The sequence below is a fragment of the Sparus aurata genome, chromosome 4, assembly GCF_900880675.1.
Source record: "Sparus aurata chromosome 4, fSpaAur1.1, whole genome shotgun sequence".
NCBI classification, from domain to species: domain Eukaryota; kingdom Metazoa; phylum Chordata; class Actinopteri; order Spariformes; family Sparidae; genus Sparus; species Sparus aurata.
In genome coordinates, this window is record NC_044190.1 from 37,587,000 (window position 1) to 37,601,598 (window position 14,599).

Sequence of the window (14,599 nt, forward strand, 5' to 3'; positions counted from 1 at the left end):
ATGAGACCTGAATCCAGCACTAGAGATGGAGAACCATTTCTTTTCTAAAGTTGCTCAGTGGTGCTTGAAGCCAAAAAGAAGACTTGAAAATACCAGATCTCAGATACTGCAGACTCCCATCGACTGAACCAGCTAGGGTTAGCTAACTTCAGTTTAGCTCCCAGCTAACTTGAATGGAAATACAGTGATTCACTAACGTGGCTCTTCTACACTTGCAAGAGCGAATGGTCCAAATTATGACATTGAAACAAGTCATTTTTTTCTATTTTGGGTTGTGAAATTTATCGACCATTTCACATACGCGACTTTCACATTGTTAGCTTTTGGGGAAAAGTCTTTTTGGTCCACAGAGCACCAGTTGGCGACGTGATTGAGATGGTGATGAGTGATTTAAGTGGTAAGAGGAATGCTAACGTTAGCTGCATGATTAAATGAGCAGGTAGCTAATCTCGTAAATCGCCTCTGTACTGGATTCCCCGTCATCAACATGGCGGCAGCTGGTTCTCCGAGTTTGTGTTTGTTCCCGACACCGGCCTGGTTCCCTTAGAGCCTGGTACAGTTAGCCACTGTTAGCTGTTAGCCACTGTTAGCTGTTAGCCACTGTTAGCTGTTACTTTAGCAACAAGTCGAGCCATCTGTTTCATTTCAGCTCGACTGTATCGGTGCGTCTCTTTTAATCAAGCTGTTATTCTTCCACATCACAGTGGAGATTGTTGTGCCCAGGTGGAGGTATGCACTCTACATAGTGCCACTCTTATTACTGGAGATCACCTGCTGCACAGATGACTTCAGCAGTTTGACGAATCACCTTCCCATCTCAACGATTGCTTGATTACAGCAGATAATCAGAGCTCGGTTCGTCCTCTGGGTCATCGGAGAATTCTGAAAGTCAAAACTACTTTCAAGGTGACGAACCTGTAAAATCACTGAGAGAATAAAAGAAGACGGAGGGTGTTTAACACCGCCGCTGTTTGGTTGCCTCCATCGTTCACAGCAGAAAGCACCGACTGCGTCACAGAGTTTACATGCAGGAGAGGCTGCAAATGTCATTCTGAGGTGATGATGGGGAAAAAAGTAATCTGTTGTAAGTTACTGCGTCTCCACATGGAATACTAAACAAAGCAATGCTCTCAGGCTCGCCGATCACTGCTGTTGGATAAAGTGGAAGTGGATCCTGAGGCTGTAATCCAGCAGATTACCACTCAAAGATCTTGTTATGAGTTAAATTATAATCTCATAATGACAACAGAGACAGACCCAGACATCAAACTGCATCCAGCTGACTGTCTGAATGCTCATCACACTGCATAGAGATGACCTCATCACTTTAAACCCTCCAATCAGCCTCTGAGTAAGGAGTAATCCATTACTCCTCCAGTAACGACCCCCCTGGCAGCGCTGCTCTTGTTATTGTTGACTTTTTGAGGCATATTTTGCCCAGCAACTTTTACGGGATGACTCACCCAGGGCGGCTGTTACGCATGACAAAAAAAAAAAAAAAAAGAGAAAAAATCAAAGGATAAGGTGGAGCGAGCAGATGGCAGGAGTCAGATAAAAAGGTGTTTGGCGCGGGGGAGCGAGCTATTTGAGACGGGGACAGGGGACACATGATGCCGCGCACCGGGACCATCCAGAGCTCCAGGCTGCTCAGCGGGGCGCTGCTCTGCGCGCTGCTGCTGCTGCTCTCCAGCGTCGCTGCGGCGGAGGTGGTGGACGCCGAGTCGGAAGAGGAGCTGAGCCCCAGAGCGCTGCGGGACTTTTACCCGAAAGGTCCGAACCTGACCAGCGAGAAGCAGCTGGTAAGATTTAAATCTAATGCACGCATTAAAAAACTTACAGAGGGAAATGTGAATTATTCTGATTTTATTCTTTTTAACATATTTTGCATGTTACTTTGAGACTCAGTTGTGCTGTGTTGCATACATATTAAAAATGTGGCAATTAAATCCAGTTTGTGACAAAAAAAATCAACCAAACTCCATTCAGAAATCCACGCATTTAAGATTTTTGCACTCCAACTTCTGCTCTGATGAGAAAAATGATTTGTTCACTTTAATCAGACCGATTTGTGTAATTTTAAACAGAATCTGTTCATTATATAAAACTATATGATGGATTATTATATAACATTGCAAAGGTATTTGTTTTATTTGAACATTTCTTGAGTGTTTTCCTTCATAACACTTTAATTCATTGAGCGTCTTTTTTTTCTTCCCTTTTTGGTTTCCTCGCAGCTCGGAGCTCTCCAAGAAGTTCTTGAAAAGCTGCAGGCTAAACGACTGCCTATGTGGGAGAAGAAATTCGGCCAAGTCCCGACGGTACATATATATATCTCATACATTCTGATGCACGCTGTATTGATTGATGCATGTATCGGCAGGAGAAATGATCGATCTGTCGCTTCTCCCTCAGTGTGACGTCGGGGAGCAGTGCGCCGTGAGGAAAGGCGCTCGGATCGGGAAGATGTGCGACTGTCCCCGGGGAGCTTTCTGCAACTTTTTCCTGCTGAAGTGCTTATGAGCCTCGCCGGATCTGAATGTAGCTGCTGCTTGGTGCGGAGAGGAGAAGAAGAGAAAAGAAAAAAAACTGTCACTTGATTCCTTTGTACAGTAATTATTTAGTTATATTTTTTATGATGCAGCTGAGGAGCAGGCGCGGTGACTGCCCGACCCCAACGAATACTGTAGTAGTTCAATATGAGCAGGGCCGTAGACAGGAGAGTAGAAACACTGAGGTCATGCCCCTCCACCTCCACCTCCACCTCCACCTGCACCTGCACCTCCACCTGTAGTATAAATCAATGCATTTCTTTGCATTTTGACTGGACCAATAATCACTTAGAGAATAATATCACTGCAGCACACTGATGGAAACTGGACTCAAATTCCAACAGAAGAAGAAGAAGAAGATAAGTAACAACTGACATAAATGTACTAAACTTAATTCTCTGATAAAAAAAAAAGATACTTCTCGATAATAAACATGTCATAGTAACCATCATTAATACATTTATGGTTATTAGATTAAGCTCGGTGATTTCACTGTTCAGAGACAATTAAATTATGAATAAATCAATTGTAAATGTTAAAAACATCAGTTGTAACTCTTTAATAACGTCCAAATAATGTTTATAAATGAGCTACACAGTAATTATGAACATCAGCTGCAAGTTTCCAACAAACAATTGTGATTAAATAGTTTATAAAGCATTTAATTGCTTGTAAACAATAAAATAACTCAAAACTAAAGTTTGATTAGCTATATATTTGTTTATTTTAATGATATAAAAGATATTATAAGGTGTCAGATGACCTCAGTGTCCTGGCCGGTAGCTACGGCCCTGTGTACAATAAGTATTAAAGCATATTATATCACATAAAAGTGAAAGTCTGCAGGATATTATGGTGACAGACAGGAGATGAGAACACCACAAAGAACCATGAAGGTCCTGTAAATATTCAGATCCACTTTATGTCTGTGAAACCACAAAAAAAACATAGTTGTGATGTAATATGAGCTGAGAAATAACCCACAATGCACAGCAAACTCACACACACACACACACACACACACACACACGCGTAACGGGAGTATTATAGTGATTCTTCGTCTGGGCAAATCCAAAACCTGTGTTATGAACTTGAACTATTTTTGTTTCAGATGAATGTTTGTGTATGAGTCATGACGATATCTAACGATAGATAATAAACTGTGGACCATCTTGTTTTGTAAAGCAGTGGAGTCGCCTCTTGTTCTTTTAAAAAAAAAAAAGCTGCTCCGGTGCGCCTGGAGTCTCTTACATAACGCTCGTGTTTTGATTTGTGTTGATGTTCGGTCAATATTTAGTGAGTGACGTGGACGTGACAGCCATCTGTGACGCCACACCTGCCAGGCCGGGGGTGGAGGGTGCTTAAAATGAAACCTAATCCAGCTGCAGAGGAAGTAGTTATGTAGCAGAGAGTGACTGTCACATCTGTCGCCGTGCCAACAGCCTCCCATTCACTGTCAAGAGAGCAGCTGATGACGTAACGTGCATGCACATGGATTCAGATTTGGTGTGACCTGAAACTTGAAACAAAACAAACAACAACATACAGCTATTTCTTTCCACGGCACACACATCGGTAACAAACTTCATTCTCTCCGTCACTCACGCTGAAAATCAGGTGAAGTCTGAGCGATGCAGCGTTCTGTAAACACAAAATAAACAAACCATAAAATGGCTCCATGCAGCTTATCCGGAGTAATCCAAGTCTACCGGAAGCCCCCGACATCCCACATCGATTTGAAAAGACGTTATTTACACCCTTATCTAAACTCAAATCTTCACTGCAGCTGCTTCATTAAAAGTGTTCTCACGCTGAAGTCTGAAGTGGCTGCATGAGCTCAAACGCACATCCAGGTTGTAAATAACATCTTTTTAAAATCAATTTGGGGATCTCGAGGCTTTCAGAGACTCGGATTATGCCGGACAAGCTGTAATTTTACAGTTGTTTGTGAGAATGCTGCGAGGCTGTTCTGCTGTGACGCTCCAGAAATGTTTTTATGGACAAGAAACATCACTTAACTCTTCATCTTCACGAGGGTCACATTTGTGGGCGAACTGTTCCTTTAAACATGTTTACAGTTCATTCATCAGCTGAAGAGGAGAAGTTTCACGGTGCTCACCTTTAATCTGAGTTTCAGACGCCGTGGTGCGAGCATCATATTCTGACGTCACAACCAGAGTGACAGTCAGTTATTGGTCTAATATCTGACTTAGAGAGTTTTAGGTGCAATGTTGACAATGAAACTCAAAATACCAAGTTCATGTAAAAGGGAAAACAATAAAGAAAAGAAAGTTATGAAATGTCCAAAAAGAAATATCTACTTTTGACCTCTTATATCTTTAAATATTGTTTTATCTAAAGGGGATGTGTTTTATTTGTGCAGATATTTAAAATGCAAATGGATTTGGTAAAATCAACTATCGTCAAATATGAAAGATTTCTGCATTAAAAGTGTTGAAAACGACTTGATCTGTCTTATATAGTTTGTTGAGTTGTGTTCTTTCATTATCCCAGACGTTTCCGGCAATGTTCAAACCAGAGAAATAAACAGGTTTCTTCAAAGTCACCGTGTGTTTCATGAGGTCGCCCATCACGATAATTAAAGTCAGCGAACAAGACTAAAGTAACTATGAATAAAACATTACCTCGTCTGGGAACATTTCTGTCTGAGTCATCGGGTGGATTTTCATCAGCGGTGCTGTTTGTTTAACGGCGTGGTCGTCACCAGTGAGCGAGTTTGACTGCAGGATCAACAGCAGGATTACTTCGCTGTACATCAGCTGCAAACTAGCAATCACCAGGTCAACCACTGAACTCAGCACTCACCTGAGACTCCGGTTCTCTCTCTTCTGTTCACTTCTCCTCGCTGCAACATAACACCAATCAAGTAAAGTACAACACCCGACAGAGACGGATCCCTGCTGCAGTCAGGTTGATAAAGAGGAGTGAAGATAAAGTAATCTCTGAGCTCTCCTCCCGTCAGTACACGGCTCCGGATCGGAGCAGGGTCTGGCTCTAATACAGACTCTCTGAGCGGCCCTCCACTCAACACTCATCTCTTGTTCTGTTTTGATAGAGAGCCCGCTGGTGGCAGACGTTCATGTTTACCTTTAAAGCCTGAAACACACCAGGCCAACTGTTGGACGTCTGAAGCGTTTGCAGAGACTCGGACGAGTTCCAGAACAAATCTGTTCGGTGTGTTCAGCTGCGTTGGAAGCTTTAGGAACCAAGTGGACGGCTTCTGTTCCGATTCTGAGAAGCTTGGCTGTCAGCCGTCGGAGCCATTGGATTCTCTGATTGGTTGTGTGCTAGCGGATCAGCGCGGTGTGTGGGAGGGGCGGTATACTGTGTGTGCTTTGTTTTTTAATGAACTCCGTCATTTCCTGTTTTCATGTTTTGGAGTACTGGCACGAGACTAGCGCCACCCGCTGTTGAGGAGGCTTATTGCATCTCGCGCAAGCGCAGAATGTACACGCTACTGTGGAGCTGGCAGCACGTTGAAACGGTGTGTTCAATGCAACTTTACTGCCGAACGGGTCAGACGAGAGGCAACAGAGTGGTCGGATTAAGGCCGTTGGCTGTTGGTGTGAGTCTGGCGGTGTGTGGGGGCCTTAATGGAGGCATATAAACATCTAGCAAGATGTCCGAAACTTGTGCTCATTTTTCGACTTGCTGCGACAGATTAATGACCTTCAAGACTTTTAAAGGAATAAAGCAATATGTAAGAAGTGTCCACATGTTGAACTCATACTCACGACAAATAGGGGGCAGCATATCACCAGAGTAACCGCTAACTGCTGCCAACTGTAGCCGACGTAAGAAAGTTAGCTCAGTCAGCCGTGCAGCTAGCGGTCTGAGGTAAGTGTTTGCAAGAACAGGATCTTTAAACCTAGCTGGGGCTAGCTGGTTAGCATGCTAACCATTGCAACACAATACACAAACGTTATAACATCAAAACTGTTGTTCCTCCACATCCTGTTGATAATCTTCTGACACATTTCACCTTCGATAACAACAAAACTGCCCGTGTGTTTGTTTCATCGAACTCTTTCATGTCCTGGATCGTAATTTGAAGATCGCATCGCCGTTCATCGTCATGTGTCGTCTGCGAAGAGAGAAGAAGGAGTTATTAAACCTTTCTGAAATGTAAAAACTCCCATATAGACCATTTTTACATGCTTTTAAATTCAACTAGGGGGGATTGAATGAAAAAACATAGATGGAGAAAACCACTCCGTCAAACATTGTAAAACCTCTGGACAAGCAGGAACGTTTGCGGTGGTCGTGCCGACAAAGAGACTGTTTATCTTACACCTGAACAGAAATACCTTCCCCAGACAGCGAGGGATTTGCTATTGATTCCTCCGGGAATTACCTCCAATTCCGATAGAGAGATTGCATGTGTCTGTGAGGGCCTTTTTTTCACACGTTCAGACAGCTCGAACCCGCAGCAATCGCCCGTCGGGAGGAACATTTGTTTGTGTGTGATAATTTGACAGAGAGGCGAAGAATGACTGATAGAGATGTTGACGGAAACACCGCGAAAACAGACAGAGCGACAGAGGCGGAGGGTGATTGAGAGTGTGATGGATGGAGAGACGGTGCGGGAGACAAATGATACAGTCTGAAATAGAGATTGCTCTCTCAGAATGACATTGTTGGGTGTAAACCGCTCAATACACGAGCCGCAGACAAAGCTGGAGGCAGCGAAGTTGATTTATAACACATTCAGATTAATGTGTGGAGCTCTGCCTGTGTTTGCTCTGCTCGTGTTGTGTGCCAACGCAAACAAACTTGTACAAACGCAGATCTCGTGTGACGTGACGGCTGTGACTGTTATCATCACCGCTCCTGACACGGGAGAATAAATGTGGAGAAGATGTACATCACAAATCCAATGATCCTGGTTTGAAAGTAACTTTTTACTTCTTTTCGAGTAAAGAGTGTCGGTACCTTCGTCACCTCCGTAGATGTGTAGGATTTGTTTCTTCAGCAGAGTTCTGACTGGTTGTGCAACTGGTAACTTTTCTCTGTAGTTTGCTCATCGGCGGTCAGTCGGCTGGTTTGAGCAGGTTTGACAGTATTATTCTAGTTGTGATAAGTAGGGATGTATACCGAGGACTCCTAATTGGGTCAGTACCAGGGTACCGTTAAGATTCTGGACACACGGTACTGTTATCTGTACTTTTTTAAAATGATTTTTATCGGCTTTTGAACGTCCACCCAACTGTAATGACTACAAACTTAACAACAAACTCCGTGACTTGACGTCGCAGAAACGAAACTGCTGCTGCCACGGCGCTGCAGTCTTTAGCGTTAGCCGGGCTGCTAGCTGTACTTTGTTATAGCAGTCAATCACGCCGCCCTCCTTTAGCTTCATACTATGTGCGCGCTAAGTGTTTGGTGAAGATGCTTACCCCGAATTTCCACTGGATACAGGTCCGCTGCGTTATGGCTCCATCCATCTGGTAACCCCCACGGGTTCGTTTTGAGTAGACAGCTGGCGTCGCGAGGCCGACGAGTTTCCGCGATAATCACATAATCACTCGTGACCGCAGGTAAAGGCAGGGGCGGTTCTAGGGGGGGGGGCCAACAGGGGCAAATGCCCCCGTAACTCCGAGTCTGGACCCCCCTGTGGCCCCCCTGACAGGGAGTCTGCATTAATAATACAATGACAGACTTCTTGCAATGATTTTGTTTTGAAGGGAAAGGCAGAAATAAAGTGTCTCAGCAGTTTACTACCCAATCCAAATTTCTGAAATTGTTAACACTGTTTTGTCTGAATGAGGGATTTATCTTTTTTTCTGGGTTGTATGTGCCCCCTAACACAAAAGACGGCCCCAACCTGGCCCCCCTATTAAAACTGGTCTAGAACCGCCACTGGTTAAAGGTCTGTGTTATAACAACAACAACAGGAAGTGTTTATCTCTTTTTTGAGATTTGTGTGCTGGTGTCAACACAGAGTGTTTTATTTTGAAAAGTAACCAGATGTTTTATTGTTATTTCTGTGCTTGACTTCCTGTCAGCAAAGTGCCAAACTCAGCTAACCCCCTAACCCTAACCCAGTTTACATAAAATTACATGTTGTAGTATCGATAAGTTTTGGTACCGATAAGGATCGGTATCGGTATCGGTAAAATCTGAACGATATCCATCCTTAGTGATAAGTGACTCTGTAACACTTCTGTTGAGGGTAGCAGGACAAGATCATCAGCATAGAGGATATATCGCACCACCTCTCTCTCAAGTCAGTCCACTCTTTCAGGTGAAATCACATATAAGCAGTGCTGCCCTCTAGTGGTGACACCTGAGACCAACTATCAAAAACAAACAGTATATTGTCATATTGTGAAAACACACAAACGACATCGCGGAAGTGGTGGAAAGTACTCGAATAATGTATTTAAATACAATTTTGAGGTACTTGCTCTTTACTTAAATATTGTAATTTTAAGCTACTATAGTACTATTAAACTTCATGGCCTCTACATTTATGTGTTACTTGTTATTGTGCAGGTTTAGATTAAGAATACAAAACATAAATATAGTAATACATTATGATATATTATGAAAAGTAAAGTAAAACGTAAAAAGAAAGGTGATGAAAACAATAATGCATCAAAATGGACGTGGTGTATATATATGAAAACACAATTCTCTGAAATGTGCATCATGATAATAATAATACTTTTGGTAATTTGACTGTAAGACTTTGACTGCAGAGACAGAGCAACAGTATTCATTTACCCTGCAGCAATACTACTTAAGTTGGAGTAAACATCTGAGGACTTCCTCTAATACTGCAGAACTGTGTATCAACTTTTATTTGGAGCGTGCTTTGTTCCAGTTGCAAACTTTCCGTCACAGGACATTCAAATCGATGCAAATCAGCCGGAGCTGCTCTTGAATAAATCATCGGTCGTCCTGCCGACACCGTATGTGACGCAGTTTATTTTAAGCACACAGATCATATCAGCACACGAGTTCAGATTGTCTAATGAAGTGAAAAATATCTGGGTGCACTCATGTGAACGCGGTCCGGTCGGCTGTGTTGATGCGGCCGAGGGCGTCCTGCTGATGTAAACAAAAGCTCAGTTTCAACTGCGCGGGGAGGTCAAGCCTGAATGTCACTCAAATCGCTGAGAGTTTATAATTATTTGATCAGCACTTCTGGCATCTCTTTAACCGTCTCTAATGAGGAACCGGGTCATCCAGTTCAGCGTCTCAACTAGCCAATTACCACTAATGAGAGGCAGAATGTGACACAATCCAACATATTGATTCTAAGAATTTTTTGTTTCCGTTTAGCGTCAGTTTCCCCGAGTGAGATGAGATCATTAAGATCTGACAGAAAGTTTTACTGCCTGTTTTCAAAAGGCTGTACACAGAATCTCCACGCTGTTATGAAAATGCTGAGTGCTGTTTCCTGCAGGCAGAAACCAAATTAGCTTTTTATTAATTGTGTTTATTTAAAAAATAGAGAAAATAAAGATACAGGACCACTGTAAACGTACAGTAACACAGAACAGTGTGGTCACTCACACGTCAATGCAACCCTGTTCACCTTCAACCAAGACTGGGAAAAATAAAAAATAAAAATCACAGCAGCACTTCGAACCCTCGAACACATCAGAACTGTACACGCTGTATCCAACTGTGTTCAAAGGAACTTTATTAATTATGACACCCCAATATTTTCAACAAAGCCAGTGGGTCAGTGTTTTTAAATCAGTGAGATTAAATAATGAAACAAAATAAAATAGGTCTCTTTAGTACTTCTGTGTAAAGTAGAACAGGTTCTGTGGTTGGCAAGGAATATCAGAAGAACACAAAAACTGTAAAGTACAGTCGATTCTTTGAATGATTTCTTCTAGTGCAGGAAATACTTTTTTAAATCACAGCTGAACTCAGAACTGGACCGACTGGAGCTCTCTGGTCACCGTTATACCAACAGTATGTGGAGCAGTTTATGTGAACTCCGCAAATTTTACTTCTTAAACCAGCAATAGACAACTTCTGAAGTAAATACTGCTTGCACAGCTTAAAGGCTTCATGAACATGACACCATCCGTGTAAAGGTTGGTTGCGAGTGTCTGCCATTGCACTAAAAACAGAAAGAAGCATGGTGTTCCTGGTCACTACAAACCAGAGATAGAAACCAAGGTAAAACAAGAGTTAACAGACGGGCATTCACTCGATGAAGAGCACTCCCTCCGTATTGTGTCAAAGAAACAAAACAACAAAAGGCGCCTCGTGTTTTTCGCTGCCTTTTCAAAGCACTGAGATGAGCTGTCTTTTACTTTGGCATGCTGCTAGCAGTAGCAATGTTGCTAACGCTGTTTGTGACAGCGGCTCCAACAGTAACACCACAAGATGGAGTGAAGTTGAAAAGTATTCCGTTTCTGCTTTAAGTTGAATTTTTCTCTAAAACATGGGTGTCCCCAGATAACTTCAGTGAGGTCCAGTCCTGTTCAGCTGAAGTCTGTCGTGTGTGTCGAAATACAAATGCAACCTGTTACAGAAACAGCCATAAAGCGCCAGGGTTAATACAAACAAATGTTGATATCTGACATGACACCTAAAAGTCACTTATGGTTTAAAAAAAAACAAACTAAAATATCAAATTAATGCCTTGATTTACACAATACGTCAATTTCAACCTGCATGAACACTAAAGCCGATGTCATCATGTTTAGAGAAGTCACAGTGACTCTATTTGTTTTGTACTCTGGCAGATGAAACAAAAAAAAAGACAAGTTATTGGTTCGTCCATGTGACCGTTGTTTCCCTTGCAAATGAGAATCTACACAAACAAAAGAGCAACAACGTGAGGCTGGAGAGGAAGCTGTCGCTGCGACTGCACAAGTCACACTGGTGAACACACAGCAGAATTAAACCCGTCACGACAGGAATGAACAAACGGGGGGAAAATACATACACGACAAATAATCACAACAATATAGTGCGATACATTCTCCTACAATATTCTTTCTGACATTCCTCTATTCTGACTTCATCTCCAAACTGTTTTGACTTCTGGGTGTTCAGATTTTTGCCTGTTTGAGGCTGTTTGACTTTTAATGATGGCACACAATCCAAAGCACTTCAATACACTGTTCACCGTCTATAAAACTCTGTAAACCTAAAAGCGGTTGAAAATGCAGTCGATACAGTAGAAGACTCTTTAATGTTGTTTTGCAGATGTATCCCAGATACTTTTTATTCCATATTTGTGTGTCACCACTACTATGACCAATGCCAAAGTAGACTGTGATGGTAAATTTACTCAGTGATCAGTCTGCGATGATGGTCAGCTGCATTACAGTCTGGTCCCGACACCATCATGAATTTTTTCAGTAGCTCTATTTATTGTCACTTCTCCAGGCTTCAAACAAGCATCACAGCAGGACAAACGTCACAAAGTGTCTGCTCTATGAGGAGCCGTCTTCCAGCTGCTCGTCCTGAAAAGGGTAGCTGAGTGCAGGAGGAAAGCCCTGACTCCGAGGCTGTTCGTCCAACAACATCAAATCCTCCACATCTCTCCCTTTGTACCTCCGTCTGCAGATCTTTACAGTCACTTTTCGCCCCTGAAAAGCTTTGAGGGCCTCTTTGGAAGCCATGGCTTTGGCAGCTGACTCATCACGCCCGTATCCTGTCCCCATGTAAACAGTCTGACAGCGAATCTCACACACGTGGCCTTCCTTCTGTGTGCGGGCTGTGGGGAGACCTGCAATGTCCTTCAGTGGCACAAACACACAGGACAGGGTCTGTTTACACGACTCCACACAGCTCCGGAGTATTTCAAAATGGTCCAAGTTGGGGCCGAAGCCCCCGGCCGACACCAACTTCCACGCCACTGCCTTGTAGAGGCGGTTGAAGAAGGGCTGGTGCTCTGCTGGGGCCTGGGGAGGAGGTCCTGATTTCTGACCCACAGGCCGAGTCGCTGTCCTCCCAGCAGGTCGACTGTCGAGCTCATTAGGCCCACATTTGGCTTTCTTCACACAGCTGTCAGCATCGGCCTCTGCAAACGACACAACAGGAAGGACAGTGATGACTGCACAGAGAAACAGCTTTAATGAGGAAACAGGCTCCGGCCTCAGGTGTGGGTGGGTAAAGAAAAAAACACTGCATGTAGGTAATTACACTTGGACCCTGCTGCAATGGAAAATAACACTGACACATGGTGGTTTTCCATAACAAGCTACAGGCTGTTTGTTTGTATGCACACTTAGTACCTTCACTACTGAACTTATTCATAGCTTTATATTAAATCACATCATTTATAAAGGCTATTCAAGGGAACCACTTCATGGCAAAAAGACATTCTGTACAGTGGAGTTCAGAAGCCTGAGGCCACATTAAAAATATGGTTTTGTTGCGTAAACCTGGGCAGAATCAGAATGTTGGTGGTGGTGCTGGATGGCACCATGTTGACAATGTGCTTTTAATATTCTTTCAACCCACATGTAAAAAATATGTTGGTGTTAAGGCAATCCTCAGGACCAACTGGCTTCGCATTGAGTGTCCAGGTACTGTACCACGTATGCAGTTAGACACCCTGCCAATTGCCATGCAAATGTAAGACCTCCATTACAAAATATAACAAACTCATAACACAAATGAGTTAATAAACTTAACATCTAATGGTCTGTTTCCTGATTGTAGGCGCCTGATCACTCTTTACAACATATTTTAACATAATGCAATACGATACCACTATTAACCACAATACTTAAGTGTCATTTTCAGGCTAAATTCTATCAATTTCACACAAGCACTGAAAGTAAATACAGTCAGCTTTTTTAAAACACTTTGCAGTGTCTCACCAGTTGTGGCGCTCCTCTTTGCTTTCATTCCATCCATTGTCGTTCTGTGAGTTGGTGCATCTATGACAACTATCCCCTCACTCATCTCCTTGATCTTGTCCATCACAGCCTGAGGATAACTGGGGGGGTGAGGAGAACAGAGACATATGGAAGCATCATCTGCGCGCTTTGATCTTTGCTTTCTGTAGTTTGTCACCATGTGTTTCTTACCTGCAGCCCAGGAAAACGTGATTGGCCCACACCGTGGACAGAGACAGCAGCCTGTCCAGACTGCTGCTGGGGACTCCCGGCTCCACAGTGGGGAAAGCCTCCATGTTCCTCAGGATGAACTCTCTCCGAGCCAGCCACTGTTTTCTGGTCTCACAGTAGCCCCTTAAAGTCTCGACCCACTGGGCCAGCTGCGGATTCTGGCCCAGGTAGTCTGAAACTATGTCCTCTCCGCTCCTCTCCCCCGCCATCCCTGCAACAACAACACAACGTCAAACGAGAAGCGCACACTTGTTCATTCCTTTAAGTGGCAAGTTAGTTTAGCTAGCTTGAATCAGGCTAACTGGTCTAATTAAACCACGTAACTCTACAGATGACTTGCTATAGCTGTAAACCTACTAATTAGCATTTTTAGATCTGGTGTTTTGTTGCTAACTTGCCTGATAGTAGCCCAGTTAAGCTAACCGTTCAATGATTTCAGGAGTGCCACTGACAAACTGACTTTAGCAACTAACGTTAAGTTACGCCAAGCGGCTATCCGACTCTCAACAGCTCCACTTAAAACCACACTGATAATTTTACCATCGAGATAACATGATTAAAATAATGCGAGTAACGTTAATATCCATATAATGTACAGATAACGTGTGAAGTAATCAATTTGACTGGTAACTACGACATACCAAGCTCTCTCCGTTGCGAGGTGTTGCTAGCTAGCTACATGACCGAGTGATGACGCAAGATTGAAGGCGCTACGTTTGCACATGAATGGACTACATTTCCCAGAAGCGCAGTGCCAGCTACAGGTTGCCGGGCTAACTTTCGCTTCATTTGTTCTCCAGCATAGTTGATTTACGCCCCGAAATCGACAAAAGGTGCCTTGACGTCGACTCTAGTATCACACAACCGACTAATTGGCCGCGTATTATCCGTGTGACATTTTAAAATTAAAGTAAACGAAAAGCAAAAGCAAGCGAACGTACTGCATTGAATTAGCAAACTGCCCGCGTCCCGTGA

At 43.3% G+C, this 14,599-nt stretch overlaps 2 protein-coding genes across 3 annotated transcripts; one reads left to right on the plus strand and one right to left on the minus strand.

Moving 5' to 3' along the window:
• Nucleotides 1-1,527: 1,527 nt before the first annotated feature.
• cart3 (cocaine- and amphetamine-regulated transcript 3) lies at nt 1,528-3,736 on the plus strand. Its single transcript, XM_030413441.1, has 3 exons — nt 1,528-1,799; nt 2,235-2,318; nt 2,413-3,736. The coding sequence occupies exons 1-3, from the start codon at nt 1,608-1,610 to the stop codon at nt 2,518-2,520; spliced, it is 384 nt and encodes a 127-aa protein (XP_030269301.1). The 5' UTR covers nt 1,528-1,607; the 3' UTR covers nt 2,521-3,736.
• Nucleotides 3,737-10,155: 6,419 nt separating this feature from the next.
• Nucleotides 10,156-14,427, minus strand: cdkn2aip (CDKN2A interacting protein). Of its 2 annotated transcripts, none has more exons than XM_030413656.1 (4): nt 14,266-14,427; nt 13,586-13,835; nt 13,376-13,494; nt 10,156-12,570 (listed from the first exon to the last, which is right to left on the minus strand). In XM_030413656.1, the coding sequence occupies exons 2-4, from the start codon at nt 13,831-13,833 to the stop codon at nt 11,981-11,983; spliced, it is 957 nt and encodes a 318-aa protein (XP_030269516.1). In that variant the 5' UTR covers nt 13,834-13,835; nt 14,266-14,427; the 3' UTR covers nt 10,156-11,980. The 2 variants fall into 2 exon arrangements, with proteins under 2 accessions (XP_030269516.1, XP_030269517.1); XM_030413657.1 differs by lacking the exon at nt 14,266-14,427 and adding an exon at nt 14,023-14,259.
• Nucleotides 14,428-14,599: the final 172 nt, after the last annotated feature.

What these genes read in the sequence shown, in the direction of transcription:
- cart3 (XM_030413441.1), top strand. Translation starts at nt 1,608, where the DNA reads ATGATGCCGCGCACCGGGACCATCCAGAGCTCCAGGCTGCTCAGCGGG. An exon ending in TGACCAGCGAGAAGCAGCTG is followed by an intron (nt 1,800 to 2,234) that starts GTAAGATTTAAA and finishes GTTTCCTCGCAG; the next exon opens with CTCGGAGCTCTCCAAGAAGT. An exon ending in AATTCGGCCAAGTCCCGACG is followed by an intron (nt 2,319 to 2,412) that starts GTACATATATAT and finishes CTTCTCCCTCAG; the next exon opens with TGTGACGTCGGGGAGCAGTG.
- cdkn2aip (XM_030413656.1), bottom strand. Translation starts at nt 13,833, where the DNA reads ATGGCGGGGGAGAGGAGCGGAGAGGACATAGTTTCAGACTACCTGGGC. An exon ending in CACGTTTTCCTGGGCTGCAG is followed by an intron (nt 13,495 to 13,585) that starts GTAAGAAACACA and finishes TCACCCCCCCAG; the next exon opens with TTATCCTCAGGCTGTGATGG. An exon ending in AAAGAGGAGCGCCACAACTG is followed by an intron (nt 12,571 to 13,375) that starts GTGAGACACTGC and finishes TGTCGTTTGCAG; the next exon opens with AGGCCGATGCTGACAGCTGT.